At 37.0% G+C, this 23,046-nt stretch overlaps 1 protein-coding gene across 1 annotated transcript in view; it reads right to left on the bottom strand.

The window, feature by feature from the left end:
• Window positions 1-23,046, bottom strand: part of kcnq1.2 (potassium voltage-gated channel, KQT-like subfamily, member 1.2) — a 312,827-nt gene that overhangs the window by 234,664 nt on the left and 55,117 nt on the right. The window contains exons 4-7 of the mRNA XM_038280410.1: window positions 10,891-10,981; window positions 2,396-2,522; window positions 2,172-2,250; window positions 1,988-2,084 (exon numbers count right to left, since the gene is read on the bottom strand). Of these exons, the coding sequence (XP_038136338.1) occupies window positions 1,988-2,084; window positions 2,172-2,250; window positions 2,396-2,522; window positions 10,891-10,981 (394 nt within the window). The remainder of the gene's footprint in view (window positions 1-1,987; window positions 2,085-2,171; window positions 2,251-2,395; window positions 2,523-10,890; window positions 10,982-23,046) is intronic.

Below are 23,046 nucleotides of genomic sequence, written 5' to 3' on the forward strand. Positions count from 1 at the left end.
AACATATCCAACATTATACAAGGTGTCGGCAGCATCATGCTGGGGGACACTGTTCAGCCGGGACACAAGGGCTGGTCAGAAGGATGGCTCTAAATATAAGGAGACATATGGCAAGCTGCTTTAAGATTCAATCGAAGCACTGTCCTCTCTGTTGTTCCATTTGCCATTAAAACAAGATTCTTCCTTGTCAAAAGTACATTGCTACTAGTCAGAACTGTAATTATAGATTTCCTAAATTACATTTTTTGTCAGCAAAATCTAAATTTGAGGGTAAGAATAAAGTTTCAGATACTTGGAAATCTTGATATACTATATATATATATATATATATATATATCCAGAGATGGCAAAAGTACTCACTTTCCGTACTTGAGTAAAAGTACAGATACTTGTGTTAAAAAATACTCTGGTAAAAGTGGAAGTACTGATTAAACTTCTTTACTCAAGTAAAAGTAACAAAGTACAGGCTTGTAAATTTACTTAAAAGTATAAAAGTAAAAGTAGAAACCACTTTTTTCATGCCGTTGCCTACATTTTAAATGGATGTCTGCCAATAGGACTAGATCTCCGTTGTGTTCATTTTCTATTATGCTAACGCCACCGCCACCAAGCTGCAATGATTTGCCGCGAATGAATACCGCCGAATCTGTCGATTCATCTTGTAGTGGTGCGTCAAATGCAACGTAGTTTCCCATCCAATTAGATTGAATTTGGTATTGATGACATGAAAAATAATAACGGTAACTCCATTGAAATGATTCAAAACTAAAGTAACGAGCCAATTTTTTAAAATGTAAGGAGTAGAAGTAAAAAGTCGCAATAAAAATAAGTAGTAAAGTAAAGTAAAAATATCAGAAAAATCTACTTGAGTACAGTAACAAAGTATTTGTACTTCGTTACTTCCCATCTCTGTATATATCCCCCAAGCACCTTTTCCTCATTTTGGCACCTTCTTTTTGACTATTGACCCAATGTGACCTGTAAATTACTCCACTGTCAATCAAGTCAATCAATCAATCAGAAAAGTGGCCAATTTGACATTTATAAGCCTGACTGAATATTTATTAAAGATGTCTAAAATGCATAGATCCTAATCAATACTAATATTTAAGACATCTAAAACGACATTCTTCCCATCTCAGATCAACATTTCAGATATTTCAAATGCAATTCCTAAAACTAAAAATGACATCTCTTTTTTCCATTCATATTAGAATTGTGATATCTGGACTTCTAACTTAACCAGTCATATACCGGTAATAAGTACTTGATATCTGTTAAGATATTTCAAGCAGTAGAATTTTCGATATTTTCGATGTTGAATGTTTTTTTTTTTCTTTTTTTATATCTGAATTCTCATTATGACTAGCAGTAACAGTATTATGGAGATCTGAGATTAGAGAATGTTTATTTTGGATATCTGGAAGTACAAGTAGATTAGTACTAGTAGGAATTGCATTTACGATATCTGAAATTTTCATTTAGACTAGGAAGAAAAACATTTGAGACATCTGAAATACATATTTAGTCAGGCTAATACTGTAAATGTCAACACGGACTGCCATAGTTAACAGAGGAAAAAGGCTGATAGTATCGGGACTGGGCTGTGGAGTTTACCTTCCATCTTAACAACAATCCTGAATGGCCCAGTCAAAGTAAAAACCTGAGAACCTTTGGCAACAATTATGAACGGCTTTTTACAAAGCCTGTCTAGCTATTCTTATTGTGAGCTGGCGTTCAGGAGAAGGTTGGGGAACATTTTTAGCATTAGATTCACTAAGCTTGACCCAGGGCAGAAGATGAGCACACTACAGGTTTCAGGCTTTTATATGAAAAAAAAAAAACTGCATCATTTTGTGCAAACTGATATATCATAAAACTCTGTTAAATGCCAAGGGTAATAAATACGTTAAACGGGAAGTATGAATATGTTTGGAGTGTAAAGCATGGATCTTCTTGTGGAAGGTTTTTATATTTCCTCACCCACCTGTCGATGTATGAAGACAACAGATCCCAGCAGCCTCCATGTTCCTCCCTGTCGATCCACATGCAGCATCCGCAGGATCTGCAGGAAACGAATACCCCTGCAACACACAGGACCAGCTGATCAGTCCTTATCCTCTGATTGGTGGAGAAAGTATGTGTTGTTGCTTACAGAATCCTTAAAATACCTGATAGCAGATGTGGCAAACACTTGTCCATTTGACCCCACACCGAGCACAATGACGGAGGCAATGACGACTATCAAATCTGAAGGAAAGGAAATGCGAAAAATAACAACTGAACCTAGCTGGGTTTAATTATTTGGTACACGAAAAAAAATTGAATGCTTCAAGGTTTTGGAGCTACAGAAATGAACATTGTACTAGATGAGAAAAAAGGAGAGCAGGTGCACCTATGATTGATATGGGCTTCCTGATAAAGCGGAGGCGTCCTTTGATGCCCGCATATTTGCTGCGGCAGCCTGCCGACCACAGCCGGACCACATACTCGGTACCAAAGAACAGCACCAGCACGATCTCCTGCAGATCACAATGTAAAAAGAAAAAAAAGCAATGGTTATCTTAATCTACGGGAGCAAAGAAAAAAACAGCAAAACCTACACATAGGATGAAGGGATGTAGATAACATGTTGTTCCTAAAAGGAGCGCTAACAATGCCGTGCATTAAGACTAATTTCAGGCTATTATTATCAATCACCAAGACTTACAATAGAATATGAGGGAGCAATGACAGGTGTTTGAGGCAGAAGTAGAGAGAGACACTAAGGTGGTCTGACTCTGCCCGGACCACCCATCCAAGCTCCTGGAGAGATGGAGCTTGATAGCATGGTTGACGACAGCTCATATCATGTCAGGGTTAACGGCTAAGTGATTGAAGCCAAAGAAGAAATGGCATCACACAGCTTTCTAAGAAACAGAGCGGCTAAATGTTTGCCTCAGATGTTTCCACGGGATAGAAATCAACAAAACAAGGCTGTTATTTTATGTTGTGCGTTTCTGCAGAAGAAAGTTCTTCTAGACTTCATTTCCCTTTTCACCATGAGCCTCTTTTTAAATGTTGTGAAAAAGGCCTTCTGACTGGTGAGATTATTTTCCCGGCCACTGTCTTTCCATAATATTTAGCTACCATACTGTCTGTTGGAGCCTTTGGCCATGTGGGTGGCCTCTTTATTGACTGCACTTGCATGAGCTGGCTGCTCCCTGACCACCCCCTGCATGAAACTTAATACCATTAGCCCTGCTGTAATAACACAGCACCGCAGACTGCAAAACAATGACCTGTCAATCAAAACGGCCTTCCTCCGGAAATGAAGTTTTCTGTTGCAGCCTGAGCCAAAGGATTTTAGGTTGGTGAAAACTTGATAAAGTACATGTGAAAAATTCAAAACTGTACCCTTTTTTGCGATGTCATTACCACATACTTCTTTGTTTTTATTGAAATTTTAAGTGATAGATTAGTATTAAGTAGTACAAAGCTTTGAGGTACAAGAAGATTAGTCATTGGTTAATAGTTTTGGTTGAAACTGTGCCAAACCATGGAACGGTGTGGAGGCTGTATGCTGAGGTGTGGCAGTCTGAGGATACATCCCTCAGTGTAGCATAGGTTATAAACTCAATGTGAATCTTGACTCTGATTGGGCCATTCTAGCACATGAATATGGTTTCATTCAAGTTACCTAATTGCAGCTTAGTCTGTATGTTCATGATCCTTCGCTGGAAAAAATTGAAATCCAAATAAGTAATTTTTCTTAAAATTTGTGAATTTTTTCTTGATTTGAGGAGGTAAAAGAGGTATTTTGCCAATGGAATGAGACAATTTTCATTTAAAATAATTAAACACAACTGCATTGTCTTATTTCAAGTGCCTATTATCCAATTATCTTATTTTAAGAGTAAAAATACTCATTCCATTAGCAAACTATTTAATTTACCTACTCAAATTAAGAGTAAATACACTTAATTTAATAATTTTCGCAGTGTTGTCCAGGTGGAAGATCTTACCGGCTTCCATATTTCTCTGAGGAAAAGCATCCACACAGCGTTATACTGTCATCCTCTTGTCTCACCAGGTGGATGTTGAAGTAAAGGTAATGTGGATTTTTGCTTTCCATTGCACACAGTTTTTACAATGTAGACTGGTCTCTGACCAGATAACCTTCTTAACATTTAGGACTCGGTTTGGAGTGACCTACAAACAGGACTTTCTATGGTTTTTATTCAACAAAAGCTTTCTTTTTACCACTTCTCCATAAATCTGAGATTAGTGGACAGATTAACATCACCTGAGATTTGAAACTCCACACTTCCTCCAGAGCTACCATGAAATTATTGTTTATTTTCTTAAAATTAAGCTTGTGTTGTTAACTTTTCTTGACCGGCCATGTCTTAATAGATTAGCAGTTTAATCAAACTTCAGGTGATGGATTGAACTGTTTTCCCAGATGTTAAAAGCTTAGGGATTGCTTATAAATATATAAGTTTGTAGGTAATGTTTTATACTAATTAAATGAGTCATGTACAGTAGAATACAGGCTGTACTGGATTTTATTCAGTGACATCGGTGTAAAGGGGTTGAAAACAAATGTTAGGCCAGAAATTTCACATATTTTATATGTAAACATTTCTAAAATCATACATTGGTTTTCTTCCATTGTATAATTATGTAATACTTTGTGTTACTTTCTTTGTATTTCTGCTTCTTTCTGTATCTCTCCTTGAACTCCAGTCGGCCTCAGCAGATGGCCGTTCACACTGAGCCTGGTTCTGCTGGAGGTTTCTTCCTGTTTAAAGGGAGCTTTTTCTCTCAACTGTCGCTGTAAGCATGTTAAACGTGAGGGATTGCCTCGATTCAAAGAGTCAATGCAATCAACTGGTTTTCCTTAGATAGAAAACTTTGAATCAGTTTGTCTGTATGATCTGGTGAACTGTAAAGCGCCTTGAGATGACATGCTTTGTGAATTGGCACTATGGAAATAAACTGAATTGAATTGTTAGTCTGTCACCAAATGTTGAAAGTGGAGCTAATATGAAGAATCTCATTATGTCCATGAGTTTAAGATGTAATGAAAGAACAGGTGATCCAACTAGAGACAAAAATAATTCAGCAGATTTCTATAGGTGAAACAGAATAATAATAATAATAAAAAATCCTGTTACAGTAGCTAAAATATCAGCCACAAACTGACACAATCATAAAAAAACAGACCTATTGAGCTTCATGACAGATGGATACAAATCTGAATGTCAAAAGGTACAAATGAATTTGGGAAATTTAAAGAGATTAGGGCAGAATAATTCCATAAAATGGGTCACCCAGATGTTTTCCTTTCGGGGGGGTGGAGGGTATTTCGTATCTGAAACCGGCAACTATGTGTTTACTGGAAGCAGCTGCCTGTTTGGTCAGCGATAATCTCATCAAGTCAGGATGGAGGATGAAGCACATCAGAGGAGAATCATGTGAAAATGTGATTAGGTCGCATGGTGTCTCACTATAGAGAGGAAAAAAGGCACACGAACACACACCCACACGTTACACACACAGACTGACTGTTTTGTGATGTTGCTGTACCATTCAGAAAAGGCATAAATAACATAGGCTTGTTATCAAACCACAGTGAAAATAAACAACTTTTGTATGTAGCCACCTTTTTAATTTCATTAAATGCTACATTGTTTAAAACCAGATTTGCATAAATTCTGTTGACTTGCAAAGTTAGATCAATGACATGATCTTTTATTCCAATTGAAAATAATTGGCACACCTGGTAAGAGCGTTAAAATAATTTTATACTTAAGTAGGACAAAAGGAAAAAATTTTAATAAATTTTATTTTCAGAAAGTAATCAGTATACTTTTTTCTGTTGTAAAAACTTTGCAGAGCTCCTTGGGGCCAATAGGACACAAAGATGGCTGCATGTTTTGCATCATACTCATTTTTAAATACTCATTGATCACCCATCTTCGTTTTTCCTGCTTTATAACCAGGTATACATATATGTAGGAATATACCTCATCGCATGTCCCCCACACAAACTTAATAGTACTTTTAAATTGATTTTACATGAAACATTGTTTTATTTTTTTTAGTTAGCCAAGAAAATATGGATTAATCTTTGTAGGAAAGTTTAATTTTGTTCTTTTCTCACTCATACAGACAACTGGCAACATCAGTTTTCAGCAAATTTATATAACATTTGGAAAGAAAGGACAGGGGAGACTTTTCCTGGCATGCATCATTAAACTGGTTTGACTGAATATAGAATCTAATGCTTTTACCAGAGACATCGCGATTTTATAACACCATCATTTGCTGCAGTTGTCTACTGTAACAGTTAGCTTTGGAGATTTATTTTGCCTTATTACTTTACTGTTAACTGCAAAGTGCCACGGAAAAACATGGGCCCTTTTTTAATAGATTGGCCACTGGTTAAAAGAACAGATTAATTTATTACCCATGTGAAACAGGAAGGTTTTTAGCAAAAAATCTTATTAAAATTATTAAAGTAAATTTGAATTTAGGCATAAATGAGAATTTAGGAATGTGTTACAAGTTCTTTAAATAAAAAAATATTGATAAAATAATATATATAAATAAATGTACTCAATCAATTTTTTTCAGAATACCATAAATTATTTTATTTTATAAAGCCCATTAAAAACAAAATCTGTGCAGAACAAAGAACAACAGTAAAACACATCAGGAAATAATGGTTAAAAACAACATAAATGCATACAATTATAAAATTATTTAAAGAAAATATACCAATTAAAGGTAAATATTTTTAAAATATTTTTCCATGTTTCAAATTTTACATTTTCTATTTTATATGTTTCAATTTAAAAGAAAAAATAAACATTCTAAACACTTTCGAAAAGACCAAAACTTCCTTTAAAAGTAGCTTCTTTAGACATCCAACCACATCCTTTCTTGTACGTGCAAACATCTCCAAATATCTTAATAACAACACGCACTGAGGTGTATTTATTAGTCAAGTTGCTATTTCAAAATGTTTGTTAAAAAGTTGCATAAGACAGCAAAACCTGATGCACAGGTTGTTTTACAAATGTTTATGCAGAGGAGACAGACAAATAAGACATGCATTTGAGGTAAAACGGTGTTCTTGTTTTTAAACACATTTTGGGGTCCATTTGCTGGACAAATAGCACATTGTGGGGACCAACTGATCCATGTGGGGCCAAATGCCTGGATCCCATAAGGGGTATTGCTGTATTTGATTCAGGGGTCATCTTTAAGACTAAGGTGTGAAGTGAGTTTAGGGTTAGATATGAACCTGTAATGGTTAAGGTTAGGGTAGGGGTCACGGTTAGGCTGTAGAAATTAACGGAAGTCAATGGAAAGGGCCTGCAAATACAGTCAGACAAGTCGATGTGTGTGTAGTTGTGTTCTGCAGCCCAGCCTGCATAGCTTTACTTTGGCAGCTGCCCCGAAGGCCAAATATCCTCAAGGACCAATGTCCCCTGTGCCATCCAAAACAAGCAGCTTGTGATTCACTGTGAGCTGACCCTGAACTTTCTAAGTATAGTTACTGCCACCAGCCTGCACCACGGGGTCACACAGCCACTTACAAACACATCCACACTAACTACACGTACGTTTAAAAACAACAGATAAAATCTTATCTCATACTTAATATTTAACCTTTACTTTGGTTTGCAAGCCTGCAAACAAAAATATGCTGTTAAGTGTGCAAACTGTTTTTTTAATTGAATTTCTCTCCTTTTATTCACAGGATATATTTTTTTTTAGCCAAAAACCTGCATGATTATGTAAGAAAAAGGTTCAGAGTTAAGAGAACCTGACTGTTTAGGGGAACCAAACAACCAAAACGGAGCTATTAGGTCTTTAAAGGGCACTAGCCAAATGTTTACAGAACACAGTGTCCACTCTGCTGTAGCTGGAACTACGCGTGTTTGTGCAGCTTGTGTGCACACTGTGTGCATGCATTCAGAAGCTACGTGTGTATTTATATTCCTTGTGTGCTGGCAGGAGACAGATGATGCAAGCTCTTTGTAGGGTTTCCAAACAGCGGCCATAATTTTTCTCACCCTGTTGTAAGACCACGATTTATTGCATCACTTAGCAGACCTAATAGACAAATAGGCCACAAAAAAGTCAATCTAACCAGCGGGTATCAGCAGGCTCAGTCTGCGTGGAGCCAAATGATTCTACATAACAAGTGTGATCATGAAAGCCTTAAAAGAAATCTAACTATTAAAGGCTTTGGGTAAGTGCAGGGTAAGCAGTGTGTGTCAGATTGTTTGTATAAGCTAAAAGTCATTAGTCTTCTGACTTTAGTAATATCTTTAGACTGACCAAGATGGCCGGCAGGTAGAATTGCTTCAAACTAAAATCTTATATCTCCATCCTGTGGAAAAAAAGGAGTACTGCAGTGACTCATTACAGTATTTGCTTTTCCTAACATGAACTTTAATCGCTTAAAATGAAAACTGTGCAATTTAAATCAATTTAATATAGTTATTAACATTACAAAAAGTATCATAAAAGAACATTTTTCTTTATCAACTCTTGCTAGTGAGACTAAAAGAACAGATTTCCTTTCCTGTATATGCATTGATGTACAATGCACTATTACTTTCACAAACAATCAGAAAAGGGTTAGAGAAATACTCTAATATATGAGTATTTGATTATTTAGTCTTCTGTTGTTTTTAAACTATTTTCTATTTCAAACATCTCTAATGCAAGATGGATATTTTAAGTTTATTTTATGTTTGTACAGCAAGCACCATTGCCTGTTACAAGGAATCTAAAATCTCAAATATATAATTTGATTTAATTTTAGGAAAAATCTTATTTTTCCGGCTTTCTAAGAGTTTTCTTTTATCTTAATGAAGTGAAATCCTTTCAAAAAGCACATTAAGCTCGGAGAAAAGCCAAAGCTTCTAAAGTGAAGAAATATTAGAATTGGTGAAAAACAGTTTCAGTGAGTTTAATCGTGTCTTAAGAAGAGAAGATGGTGGAAACAGAACGATTTTTTGGGCCAAACAATGATTTATTAGTGTAAAAGATGAGCACATCCACTTCTTTAATCACATATTTGTTAATATGGAGATGAGCCTTATAATCACTACAGGGGGAAATTAATTAGTTTAACTGTCAGACGGATTAAAAATGCAACCCAAGCAATATGAATTTAATAAAGTTAAATAATTTATAGGACAAATATTGCATAATTCAAATGTGAATCTATTATTTGCAGACAGTAAAATTATTCTAAATATAAGCATTTTAAAATAATTTGAAAATCCTAAACAAACCCTAAACAAATATGATAATAATGTAAACTCCACATGCACAGAGGAAGGTATAAAAGAGGTAAGGAAGTGTTTTAGTTTGGTACATAATAAAATCAGTATCCATGGCCTAAATTGTGTAGAAATCCACTTGTAAACTTTTATCTCCTCCATAGCTTTTGGCTGCATCATGTAGGTCTTCTCCCTCCCCATGCTGCTGTGTCCAAGCAGAGAAAATGATAATAATCCATTTCAAAGTTTGCTTCTTTGCTCCCTGCTCCTTAAAGCAGTTATCTTGAAGCGCTCCTCTATTCTCCCCCCCATGGCTGTGCAGACAGAGGTGCTGCTCTGACCAACTCTGTCCTCTGTACATTTTTCCCTCTATTTTTATGCTGTTTTCTTTTAAACATTTTGATGCAGTGACTATTTTCTTTTGCTAAGTCTCATCATCATAACACACATTTCTTAATCCAGTCTAGGTTCTTTCATCAGTTCAGTTCTCAACATGAATTAATAAGAGCCTATTACTGCCTTTTACTTCTAACTTTGCTTAGATTTACATAAAAAACAGGAACTATACGCTAAATTATGAGCTATCTCAGAATCTTTGTGCATTCAAGCCAACAACTTTAGTTTCTACATCTTTTGCATCATGATCTGCTTTCTATGCAAGTGTAACTATGGGCTAAAATTAAGAAAGAAAACATAATGAGATCATTTTCCTTTCTAATTCAGATTTTAAAAAATACCTTTAAATTCTCAAAATATAATAATCTTTTTTTTATCTTCCTCTATAGAATTTTCATTCAAACGTTGCTTTAAATATCAGTGGCGGTGAGGAGTAGGGACCTCCGTTAGCGACAGTGTTACAGCAGTTCAAAGCCATTTAACTAAAGTGACTATGCTGATATATGATAATCTGATAAGGAAGGCAGTAAGGGTTGTCTTTATTCATGACAAATTCTTAATTTCACTTTTTCATTGATATTCCAAGAAAGTAAAAGGGAGTGAAAAAAATTCTTTATCTAAAATTAGCACAAATTACTTATCCCTCTATTTACAGAAAAAAGCTACAGACACTAAGGACCAATGAGGGAAAAATAATGCTAAAATAAAAAGTAGTGTTGCGCCGATGGCTTTTTTTGGCCCCGATACCAGATACCTGGTTGTGCAGTATTGGCCAATACCGACCTCATCTGTTTGAAACTGATGTGTGTGTGTGTGTGTGTTTGTATATAAAGAACGGCATACTACTTGGATGTAAAATAATTGCCATCATGGCTTTGTCAAGCTGCTGCCTACCTTTGTGAGCAGGAAAAAGATTAATACCAAGTGAATCCAGTAGAACTTTTTATTGCCTACCTGTATTGGGTGACAATAGTTGAATAAACTTTTGACTCTCAAAATGGTATCAGTGCTCTATTTTTTGGTACTCGCCTATACTGATACCACAATTTTAGTGCATTATCGGTGCAACACTAATAAAAAGGCAGACACTTCAATTTGTGTTTACTCAAAGTAAAACATCTACAGTACATGTCATCAGTGTTTCTGTGACAGGATTTAGATTATTTTTTTTTCCAGACTTATTCATCTAAATAAAAATACTCACCATCCAAAAAAGGGTTCCTGTGGCAAATTCTGCATATTGTTCTATTGTGGACAGGACACTGAAGATAAGACACACCAGGACCATGAGGAAGCTGCAGGGAGAAAGATTAACCATCAGTAACTTCCACCTAAATGCACAACATTTTCAGATCAGGGCATCAGTTTTCTGTTACAATAGGTTTGTGCATAAAAAAGGAAAGTGAATTTAGTTCAACTTTGCATTGAAAGATTATATTTACTACTACAAACACTCCTTTTTTGTTAAAATGTGTATACAGTAAAGCCTACAGGAATTTTATAAAACAGGGGGATAAACCTGAATCACTGTAATCATGCATAGTATCAATCTGGGCATTGTCCTTGTTAAATGTTCATCAGATCAACAGCCTGGGGGCAGAAAGTATCTCTGTGGAAGTGTAGAAGATGACCAGCAGCTCTTGTGGCAGTTTGTACTCGATAAGCTGCAGCAGGGAGTCAGGTCTCTGCAAGGCCCCTTTCTTAACAGCCACTTCTATTTGTGAAGACCAAGTCAGGCCTGTGGAAAGGCGGATTCCTAGGAGTCTGTTTAAGTCTGCAGTAATTTCCCTTTTCTTGACCGGGTTCTGGCTGCACCACTGGATGAGCTACTGTATGAATCACTCAGGAAAATGGTAATCAGTCAAAGTAATTAGTTAGATTACTCGTTACTAACTCATTACTCGTTACTACAAAGTAACGGCGTTACTAAACTTTCAATGCCGTTAGTCCCATCACTGGTTCTCAGCTGTTTTTGGTTAGATATGTGTCACTGCTCAATTTTACTATGTCTGCCTGCCTCTTGTGGGCAATGTTGCTGCTTTTAAGACCAGACAACCTTAACCTAAATCGGAGCTCTGTTTGGTTGAATATGTCAAAGAAGAACAGGCTGTTTTTTTTTTTTTTTTAAGTGAAATTACTCCTGGAATCATTACTATTAAAACAGTAAAGGACATTAAAAAAAAGATATTGTTTTGATATAATTCTGACGACCACACAGTTGTGTCTTATTCACAACCTTTGACTAACTCTTTTCTCTGTGAAAGTTTCCCCAACTTTTAGCTTTAAAGCTCAGAACTGTAACTGCTTTGGTTTCTTCTCCTTCCTTTCCTCCTGGTGTATGTATTCCTGCTTTTTACTTTTTGTTGTAAAATTTGAACTAGTGACTTTGTCTTTTCATAAGGAAACTAAAAACCATTACCGCCAAATTCTTCTCCTGGGTGGCCTGCCCTTCCTAAACTTTAAAAAAATATACTCTAGGTCAGAGGTCACAGATTAGCGGACCGCGGACCCACCTGCTGGCTAATTCGGACCCAACCTGGTATTTATTTAGAAATTACTGCTGGAGAATTGGCCCGAAAACAGCCAACAATCGTACAGTGTATGCTGGCTTTAGAGTTACGATAGTATGGCTTAGACTCAAGGATATTGTGTGTTAGATTGGTATTTGTAGCAAGATTGAAAGACTGATGTTTGCCAGCCAGGTGATCAACCATTACAGGAGGGGGCACATTTGCATTCTAGTGACACACACACACACACACACACACACCTTACCAACAGGGGACTGTCAGCCTATCCTGCCAAGAACAGGACTTCTGTTTCTAGTTTATTTTTAAAAAGCAAAAACCCAAAATGAAACTTATTTTAAAGCTCTATTAACATAATATGACTAAAGATTTGACTTATACATTTTTAAAGAAATTGCCAAGAGGGGACCTCGATCTCTGAGCGACATTTTTATATCCAAGTGGAGACATTTAAATACTGCAATAGAACTGCCTGTACCTGTTTTTTTGTTTGTTTTTTACCTAAAGAGGATTTGTTTACTACAATAAAATACTTTAACTCTTTTAAGAAATTGATTATTTAACTTGAGTGAATTGTTTTCAATACAAATATTACTAAAAAAGTGAAATTATGGCCACATTTGACAATGAATAATATTTTGAATGCCCTTTAATGTTGGAATAAATGAATAACAGGATCTGCAGTATAAACATAATTAACAATAATTAATTATGCTTATACTGCAATATAATAATTAATAATAAACAATAAAATCAATTAAAAAAGGCCTGTTGGCCTGATTATTCAGTTTCTGTTGACATGACTGTTGCCATTCGTAATTTTAAATGTTATGGTTATGGTTCCCACTCCTTTGAATGTAGGAATATTCCAGTCAAGAGGAATACCCCTCTTGACTTGTTCCGCTCATATCTTTCCGACCGCACTCAGTTTATTCAGCTCAAATCCTTCACTTCGCGCCCTTCCCCTGTCACTTCTGGTGTTCCTCAAGGATCAGTTCTTGGCCCCCTCCTCTTCATTTCCTACCTTCTTCCCCTTGGCAGTATTTTTGGAAATTCAACATTCATTTTCACTGTTATGCGGATGACACCCAGCTTTATTTATCCATTAAACCCACTTCCTCACTCCCCCCCTTGTCCCTTACTAACTGCCTACTACTTGAAATTAAAGACTGGTTCACCTCAAACTTCCTTAAACTAAACAGCAATAAAACAGAACTCCTCCTCGTTGCCACTAAATCCACCCTATCCAAAATCAAAAGTTTCTCACTACCCATTGACAACTCCTTGGTCTCCCCCTCCCCTCAGGTCAAGAGTCTGGGTGTCATCCTGGACTCCTTCCTCTCCTTTCAGTCTCACATAAACAAAATTACCAGGTCTGCATACTTCCACCAGCTCGCTTATCTGTGAATACACTGCTCTTTTCCCTATCAATAATCGTTTTTATGTTCCTGTATCTGTATTTTGTATTTTCATCTTTCTTTTTATTTATCTTTGCATTTTTTGTAAATTGACCTTGAGTGTCAAGAAAGGCGCTATTAAATAAAATTTATTATTATTGTTATTATTAATATTCTAAAAAGTAATAAATTTTTCTCAGTATTTCAAATAATTAATGAATCAATCAATCAATATTCACTCAACAAAACACACTGCATCACGAATGCACATCTATATGAGTGAAAAGGATCAGGAAGAAGAGAAACCTCACGAAAACCTGAAAATCTTTTTCTTCTTTTTTTATACCGCATATATAAAATCAAGAATATGACTTAAAAACAACATATCATTATCCTCAGTAACTCAGAAGTGTATAAGACAGTCATTTTTATCTTATAAAGTATTTTTAATTGGTTTAAAGCAAATCCTCTTCCAAACTATTTGTTGGGATCTGGAGATCTGCCACCTGTCTCCAGCAGAGAGCGCTGTGGGTCTCCTGGGCTGGAGCCTCCAGCACACCTGAGGATCATCAGCCCATCAAGAGACCTCCTACATAAGCAGCAGCCAGACCTGTCTTCTTCGCCGGAGTGTTGACCAGTTTTGGTTAGCGGAACCTGAGCCTCTGTTACTTTGAGAATCTCTGACTGCTCTTGAGAGTTACAAGATTCTAACCAGCCTCTGTCTTCTCTGCTCACAGGAAAGTCTGACTGAAGTCTGTAGCTCTGGAGGAGCTAGCTTGGAAACCTGCCTGCCTGCCCTAGGAAGCCAAACCTGAAGACAATCAGTCAGGACATCTATTCAAGGTCTGAAACTCATTAGCCTGAAGCTAGACGTTGCTGCTGCTGAGCGCTCTGCTGAACCCACTGTCTCTGGACCCAATTGGTTCCCCCTCTCCAGTGTTCTATCTGAACCTCATCAAGGTACAAGTCTGAATCAGTATCAAACAAGTCTTCACCGCTGCCTGGCTAACCAAACAATCCATCTCTGCAGATTCTCAGTGATTGCTGTCCCGGACCTGTACCAGAACCAGCTCTTTATTATTCTGTGTGCTCATCTTCAATAAACTGTTAAACCTTTACCCCGTGTCTTGTGATGTTCTGCATGTGGATTTATACACTAGAGACCTATCATGACACTATTCCATAATTTAACTCCATGCACTTAAATGCATATTTGTTTTAAAGTAGTCGCACAATTTCATTTTAAAAATCATACTTCCTTCAGTTATTTCTGCCACTTAAGACAAAAAACTTTTGTACATCAAATGGCAATTTTTCTTTCTAGCTTTAAACATAACCGATACAAAATTTTAAATCATTTAATTTTAAATCATTTAAAAATATTTGACTGAATAAGCAAACTATTTATATGTTCTCTAGGATTGACTTTGTACAAAATTCTTATAGCTTTCTTTTGTGTAAAAAACAAAGACTTAGTGTTAGTTTTACATGTGCTTCCCCAAACATCCATACAATAAGTCTGATATGGAACTAGAAATAAATAAAATAATGTCTGGAGTGTTGAGAATTCTGTTTTTTTATTATTTTGATTTTTTTTTTACGCTGTTTAAAAGTCCAAAACCTTTGCATAGTTTTTGTTTTATATATTTTACATAATATTTCCAGTTAAGTTTGTGATTAAAAAAAAAGCTTAAATTGTAACTTCATCTACTGGTTCTACTAGATTTCCATCTTTGGACATTATTGTCCAGTAATCTATTTCTCTATTACCGTATTTTCACGACCATAAGGCACACCGTACTAAAAGGCTCAGTCTCAGTTATGTGTGCCATTACTGTATTTAACACACACATAAGGTGCACTGGACTATAGGGCGAGTTTTTTATATACAGGTACATGTCCTCTACTACATTTAAATACCTGCGTATTTAAAAATAGAGCGGGAGCAAAACTGAGTATGTTTGTGCTTTATTCATGTATTTATTACAAAGTATTAATCAAACCTGGGAGCTGGCCGTGAGACAGACACATCGCTGATGACACAGAGCGCTGTGATCACTCCTCTGAAACAGTTTATTGACGCATAAATTAACTTAAAATGCAGAAATCTGCTGGCAGAATATGTACGCTTTTATTATCCTGGTGCCTGCAGTTTAGATTGTACCAGTTAGTTCTGACCCGCGGCTGAAGCAGCTTTGCTGCTATGGCTGCCTTGCATCTGGCCTTTCTTTGCCTTGCATCTGTATTTGCTGTGATCAGTGGGAATAAAGTAGTTTTGATATGTTTTTAAGTGGGAAAATCCACCTGAAAACTTAATTCAACAGCAACCTCTGGCCGTGTCGCCTCCTCGCGGTTCGACGTGGCGGCTGGTAGGTGTTTTTCATCAAAATAATCCAAACTGCAGGCACCATGATAATAAAAGCGAACATATTCTGTCGGCAGGTTTCAGCATTTTAAGTTAATTTAGGCGTTAATAAACCCTTTTAGAGGAGCAATCACAGCGCTCTGTATCATCAGCGATGTGTCTGTCTCGCTGTCGGCTCCCAGATCAGCTTCTCTGATTGGTTGATGCAGCACGTCCAGCAGCAAAACCTCACTTTTTCCATCTCGAGCAGCAGCGCGTTTGCGGCGCGTCAGATGCTTAAACGCTCCCGACGCGCTGCGCCTGCTGCACAAAACGCGCTGCGGGACCTTTTGCTGCGCCTTGACGTGCCTCAACCATTGACTTTGCATGTAAACTCGCTGCTTCTGCTGCACCTGCTGTGTCCGGTGTGAAAGCAGCATTAACGGCCGGTTAACACTGATGTCGAGCGGTTGAAGTTCCTTTGTCAGACCGTGAAAATACGGTATGAAAAAACCTGAATTCAGTTTTATTTCAATGTATTGATCATTTGTCATACTTTAGCCCCTCAGTAAGTTTAGACAGCTCACTACTGATATGTTTCAGAAGGATTTTTAAATCACTAGAGTTGCTTCTCAGATGTAATCAATTAAAAATTTTACGATGGCACTGGAATTATTGTAATGTTTTATTATGTAAAGCCCTCTGAAAAGCATTTTTGTTGAAATGGGCTGTACAAAATAAAATTTGATTGATTGATATAAGGTGTATATGTGTATACACCTTATATCAGGTGTATAAGTTGTATAGGTCTTTTCCCAGATTAGATTCTGGTGCCGGAGTCTGGGGTTACTGTCAACAACCTCCCAGTGAAAAAGCTCAGTGTTATGTATATGCATAGAAATACTCCTAAAATGGCTTTAAATGGAGATATGGGTTAACCTTGTGAAGTTAGATATCTGCAATATATAAAGTTTATATTGTGGAATTGGTTCATCACTATGCTAGTTCATAGATTAACAAAACACATCTTATCTTTTGGGATTTCACAAATAGGTATACTTGGGCTGGAGGTATAGAGAAGATTTTTTTTAAATATTTGAGATTTTCGGTACGTATAGGAATAATGTACAGAATAAGATAAGATGTAATATTGAATAGATTAAATGGATTTATTTCGAAGTTAAATGAGCAGTTGATATCTTATATAAAGTAAACTTACATACTTATATTTTACTAAAGGATGCCTATATGGTCTTGACCCATATGCATCACGGACCTTGTCTAAAAAAACGACGGTCCGTGTGCCCAGTTCAGATCTGACACTTTGGCTTTGGAGACTGGATGTTATCGTTCAGTTCCAGAGGAAGACCAAAGATGTTTTTGTGTGATTTGGGGGAAACTGAGTGTAAATTTCGCTTTTTGTTTGACTGTCTTTTGTACTTGAGGTTGACAAATGATTTGTTTACTAAAACACTTTACAGTATTGGATGGTCATAAAATGTATATTCAAAGTATTTTTATGTCTGTCAGCTTGTTTGTATATGTTTTTCTTGTATCTTGGAAGCTTTAGTGCGCTGGGCACCTATAAAAGGGTAAATGCCACCTATCTGTCTGTCTACAAAGATCAGACACTCTACTTTATCTCACCTAAGTAATGTAGGTCACAATAACTTTTTCTAATATGTATGTTAATACTTAGCTCTCTTTTTCAGTCTTTCTGTTTGAATTTAGAATGTTGTAGCATGTAGTGGGCGGGGTTACTAGGTAACAAGCTAGTGGCCACTAGCTCAAGGTGAGAGGATGTGTCTAGATTTAGGCAATTGGCATGTTAACTGCAATATGGAAGACACTTTAACAAAGTGTTATCAGGAAAAAGATTCCTGTTCTTCTGACCTCAAAATTAGACAGGTTTATCAAAAACTGAACCTGGGAATTATAGCAGAAGAGAATAAAAATGAGTGCTCTACAGAATCAAAGGTTACAGAACCCATGCGCTTGACCAGAAATCTTTCCAGATGTAAATGTCTTGAAAATAATGAAAAAGATGACAAATGTGACCTGGAAGATATTTTTGCTACCAATGACAAGAAGACTAAACCAAAAAAAGAAAAGTTTCCTGCATTTGCTGCATGCAAACGATATTTTAGAAATATTGTTCGACGTAAAAGTGCAAAGGTTTCACCATCAGATGTTTCTGACATCTCAGAAACTAAAAAAAGATCAACAAAAAATGTTTGTGGTGGAAAATGTAATGTAAAACAGGAGATTTCATCCACTCAAGACTTGAAAACCAAGCAGAAACCAGGAAAACAGGAGCCTCAACCAAAGGAGAAGCCTCCAAGTATATTGGCTGACTTTAATAAGGAAAAACCAGATAAAACAGATTTTTATGCAATGACTACATCAAAGGATTGCAAAGCCAAAAGGAAACGCCATGTCCAAAATTCTGAATGTCATGCAAGAGATGTTTTTGCTACCAATGACAAGAAGAATAAACCAAAAACAGAAAAGTTTCCTGCATTTGCTGCATGCAAACGCTTTTTTGGAAATATTGTTCGACGTAAATGTGCAAAGGTTTCACCATCAGATGTTCCTGACGTCTCAGAAACTGAAAAAAGGTCAGCAAAAAATGTTTGTGGTAGAAAATGTAATGTAAAACAGGAGATTTCATCCACTCAAGACTTAAAAACCAAGCAGAAACCAGGAAAACAGGAGCCTCAACCAAAGGAGAAGCTTCCAAGTATATCGGCTCACTTTAATAAGGAAAAAGCGGATAAAAAAGAAAAGGTTTATGCAATGACTACATCAAAGGATGGCAAAGCCAAGCAGAAACGCCCTGTCCAAAATTCAGTTTCAATCACCGCATCAGATGTGCTAAAGGTCTCAGAAAGTGAGAAAAACGCATCAGATAAGATCCATCACAATTCAGGTCTGGAAGTTGATTCAAAAGATACAAGAATACAGGCACAAATAAAAAACAATCATCCAACAGATAAAGGTGTGTTTGAAAACAGTAGGGAGCCAGTTCCTCCAACCCAAAAAAATCAGAAAACTTCTCATCTGCCCCCCTGCACTGCAGGTTTGGAAGCTTTAGTGCGCTGGGCACCTATAACAGCTTCATGCAGATCCATCATTTAAGGCAAAAACAGGAAAAGTGGGACTATTACAAAATGGAAACAAGCTTGGACCTTGTAGATTTAAACAACGAAATCTCTCTGTGTCGAACACGTGTGGATTTGATGCCCTTTGTCAGTGTTTATGCAGTGCTTTCTGTGACAGCTCAGCTTTTCAAAATGTTGTAAGGAAGAACAGTGACACTCCCATCTTGCAGCTGGTAAAATCTATGGCTACAGATGGGGTGACCCCAGATATATATTCACAGAGGGCATTGCTGCTTAGTACAATATTTAAAAAAATCCAGCTGAGGCCTAGTGACTACCATATCAATGCTGAGTGCTCCATCTCTGCGCTCATTGGAAGATTAATGAGAAATGTACCCACCGCTTACCTCTCCAAACACTGCTCTTCACAGTACTGCCACCTAAACAAGGGAGAAACAAGGAAAGTATCGTTTGTTTCACCTGACCTCTCAGTCCTGATGGAATGTGGAATGACTCAACTTAAGACTTCAGTGGAAAACGGACTCTTCCTTTTTGCGTCTCTGTGCCGTCAAAAACTACTAAACGAATCAGAATGTCCCGACGAATGTAAAATGGAAGGCGACACCCCAGGAGAAATGATCTGCATTGGAGATGTTACTCACAGCTACAGCTTTGGGGAAATAGTATGCATTGACCTGGAACTTGACAACAAACCTGGAACTTAACCCTAACCCTACACCTAACCCTAACCCTTGAAATCAAACAGTCCCTAAACTTTCTTTCTGAGGAAATTGCAAAAATATCAAAACAACAGAGCACCATTATGAACTTAATAGGCGAGATTTGGGAGTTAAAAAAGCAAAATGCAGAAAAACATGCCAAAATCAAAATGCTGGAGTCTAGAGTAACTGATCCGGGGCAGTACTCTTGCATGAATAACGTTATTATCACCGGATTGTAAACACGACATCGATCCTACGCCAGAGCCACGGCTGGGGCATCTGGCGAAGATTTATCTGACGCTGAGTTAATATCACTGGAGCAACAAGTGCTGCGCTTCTTTGATAGTAAGGGAATCTCCACTGACGAAAGCTGTATTAAAGGATGCCACCCCCTTCTGCGCAGAAATCAAAGTGACAAGCCGTCAATTATACTGGGCTTTGCCAACAGAAAACATAAAAGACTGTTGATGCAACAAGGACGAAAACTTTGTGGGACCAATGTTTACGACGTAAACATTGGTCCCACGAAGTTTTCATTAGTATAATAACGTCATTCACGTGACAATACTGCTCCAGATCAGTTACTCTAGACTCCAGCATTTTGATTCATATCCATTCAAAACAAGGAACTGCGTTACCTTATTGTGCAGTCCTTTGACTTCACATGTACTTATCCAAATCCGACATCTCACGGAAGGCGAGCACCTTCGCGTCCTCGGGCGAGCCCAGAAGTTTCACAAACACTTTACAATCTCTCACCCATGTCGCTTGGATCTTGTTTTGCCTCCTCAGATAGCGCGCCTTCCCTGCGATATCCGCATTTTTCTTAATCAGATGGTCATTTACGTAAACATTGGTCCCATAAAGTTTTCGTCCTTGTTGCATCAACAGTCTTTTATGTTTTCTGTTCGCAAAGCGCAGTATAATTGACGGCTTGTCACTTTGATTTCTGCGCGGAAGGGGGTGGCATTCTTCAATCCAGTTTTCGTCAATGGAGATTCCCTTACTATCAAAGAAGCGCAGCACTTGTTGCTCCAGTGATATTAACTCTGCGTCAGATGAATCTTCGCCAGATGCCCCAGCCGTGGCTCTCGCGTAGGATCGATGTCATGTTTCCAATCCGGTGATGATAACGTCATTCACGAGAGAGTACTGCTCCAGATCAGTTACTCTAGACTCCAGCATTTTTATTTTGGCATCTCACTGTTGTTTTGATAGTTTTGCATTTTCCTCAGAAAGAAAATTTAGGGACTTAATCAGATGGTCATTTACGTAAATGACCATCTGATTAAGAAAAACGCGGATATCGCAGGGAAGGCACACTATCTGAGGAAGCAAAACAAGATCCAAGCAACGTGGGTGAGAGATTGTAAAGTTTGTGAAACTTCTGGGCTCGCCCGAGGACGCAAAAGTGCTCGTCGTCCGTGAGATGTCGGATTTGGATAAGTACATGTGAAGTCAACAGACTGGACAATAAGGTAACGCAGTTCCTAAGTCTGCTGCGAATCGAGCCACGCACGCACACTACACCTGGCAATGGCTGAAACCTTTATGGACACGGACAGATGTAATGATACTGTGGCAGGGGAATACACCAAAATGACTCGAGATCACTCGTTCGAGGAGCAGAAGCGAGTTATAGCGTCAAACGCATGTGATGGATTAGGTGGGATCTCCTCCACGCTACAACTTTCACGTACATGGATCATAACATGGTTGATTATGAGCAGGATATCGACCCTTAAAATGACTTCTTCAATTATATGTAAAAGATGTGTAAATACTGGACTGAGGATGAATTTAATAAGACTCAGAATATAACAAGTGGATTATCATTGATCCATGTTTAATGGTAGAAGCCTCTATTCAAACTTTGAAAACATTAAAGACTATTTGGGGCAGCTTAAAAGACGTTTTAACATTATCGCGATCTCTGAGACGTGGATGACACCGGATAGACATACAGATTTTCACTTACAGGGCTATGAACTCTTACATATGGATCGTGTCAAATAAAAAGGAGGCTGGGTCGGCCTGTTTGTGGATAATAGTCTGTGTCACAAAATGGTGGAGAAAATGTCCTTTACAGTGGATGATGTGCTTGAATGTATAACCATTGAAGTCAGTTTGCAAAGAAAGAGAAATGTATTGGTCTGCTGTATGTATCGTACCCCAGGGTCTAAAATAGAAACTACAGTACAAATAATAGAAAAAATGTTTTCAGGCAATCAGAAAAGAGCTATATTAACAGGTGATCTGAACATAGACCTTTTGAACCCTAGCCATAATAAAAATACAGATGATTTCATTGAAATGATATATAGTCTTGGGTTTTATCCTATGATCTCAAAACCTACCAGGATTACCCAGCACAGTTCAACATTAATAGACAATATTTTTTACAATGATTTGGAAGACACTACTGTGAGTGGTTTACTCGTATACGACATAACTGACCACATACCAGTTTTTGCAGTAATTGATGGTGAGAATGTTATAGAGCAAAAGGAATATTGTACATATAGAAGAATAAGATCAGAACAATTAATTGCAGATCTAAGAGAGGATTTACTAAGACAAAATTGGAGTGAGGTTTATAAAGAAGAAATTGTTAACAATTCATATGGCATATTTCTTAAAAAAGTCAGTATGTTGTATGACAAGCATTGCCCATTAAAAAATATAAGTATAAAAATAAATAAAAAAGAAAATGTATGGATGTCAAAGGGGCTTATTAATGCTTGCAAAAAGAAAAATATGCTATATAAGGAATTTATCAAGGAGAAAACAATAGATGCTGAAAAAAGGTAAACTCACAAGTATACTAAGAAGCTGCAGGAAAAAAAACTTTTTAGCTCCAAATTGGAAAAGAACAGGGATAACACCAAAGGACAGGCAGTTTTAAATATAATTATTAAAAAAGGGAAGGAAGCATTTTATTATCCAAAATATTTTATCCATGAGAATGGAACAATAACTGACACTAGATGTATTGCTAATGAATTTAACAAGTTTTTTGTAAATGTGGGTTCCAATTTAGCAGATGAAATCAAAGATGATGACAAGGCAGAAGCTGAAGCTATTAAAAAAGTGGAAATAAATAAGAACTCAATGTTTTTGAATGCAATAGAAGAGGAAGAGAGATTAAAAATTGTTCATGAACTGAAACCAAAAACCTCTGCAGATTTTCATAACATTGACATGGAATCTATAAAAAAAAAATGATCAGAGCTTTTGTAAAACCACTGAGGTATGTTTTTAATTTATC

Source organism: Cyprinodon tularosa, unplaced genomic scaffold (genome assembly GCF_016077235.1).
Source record: "Cyprinodon tularosa strain WSP-4 unplaced genomic scaffold, ASM1607723v1 ctg16, whole genome shotgun sequence".
In the NCBI taxonomy this organism is placed as follows: domain Eukaryota; kingdom Metazoa; phylum Chordata; class Actinopteri; order Cyprinodontiformes; family Cyprinodontidae; genus Cyprinodon; species Cyprinodon tularosa.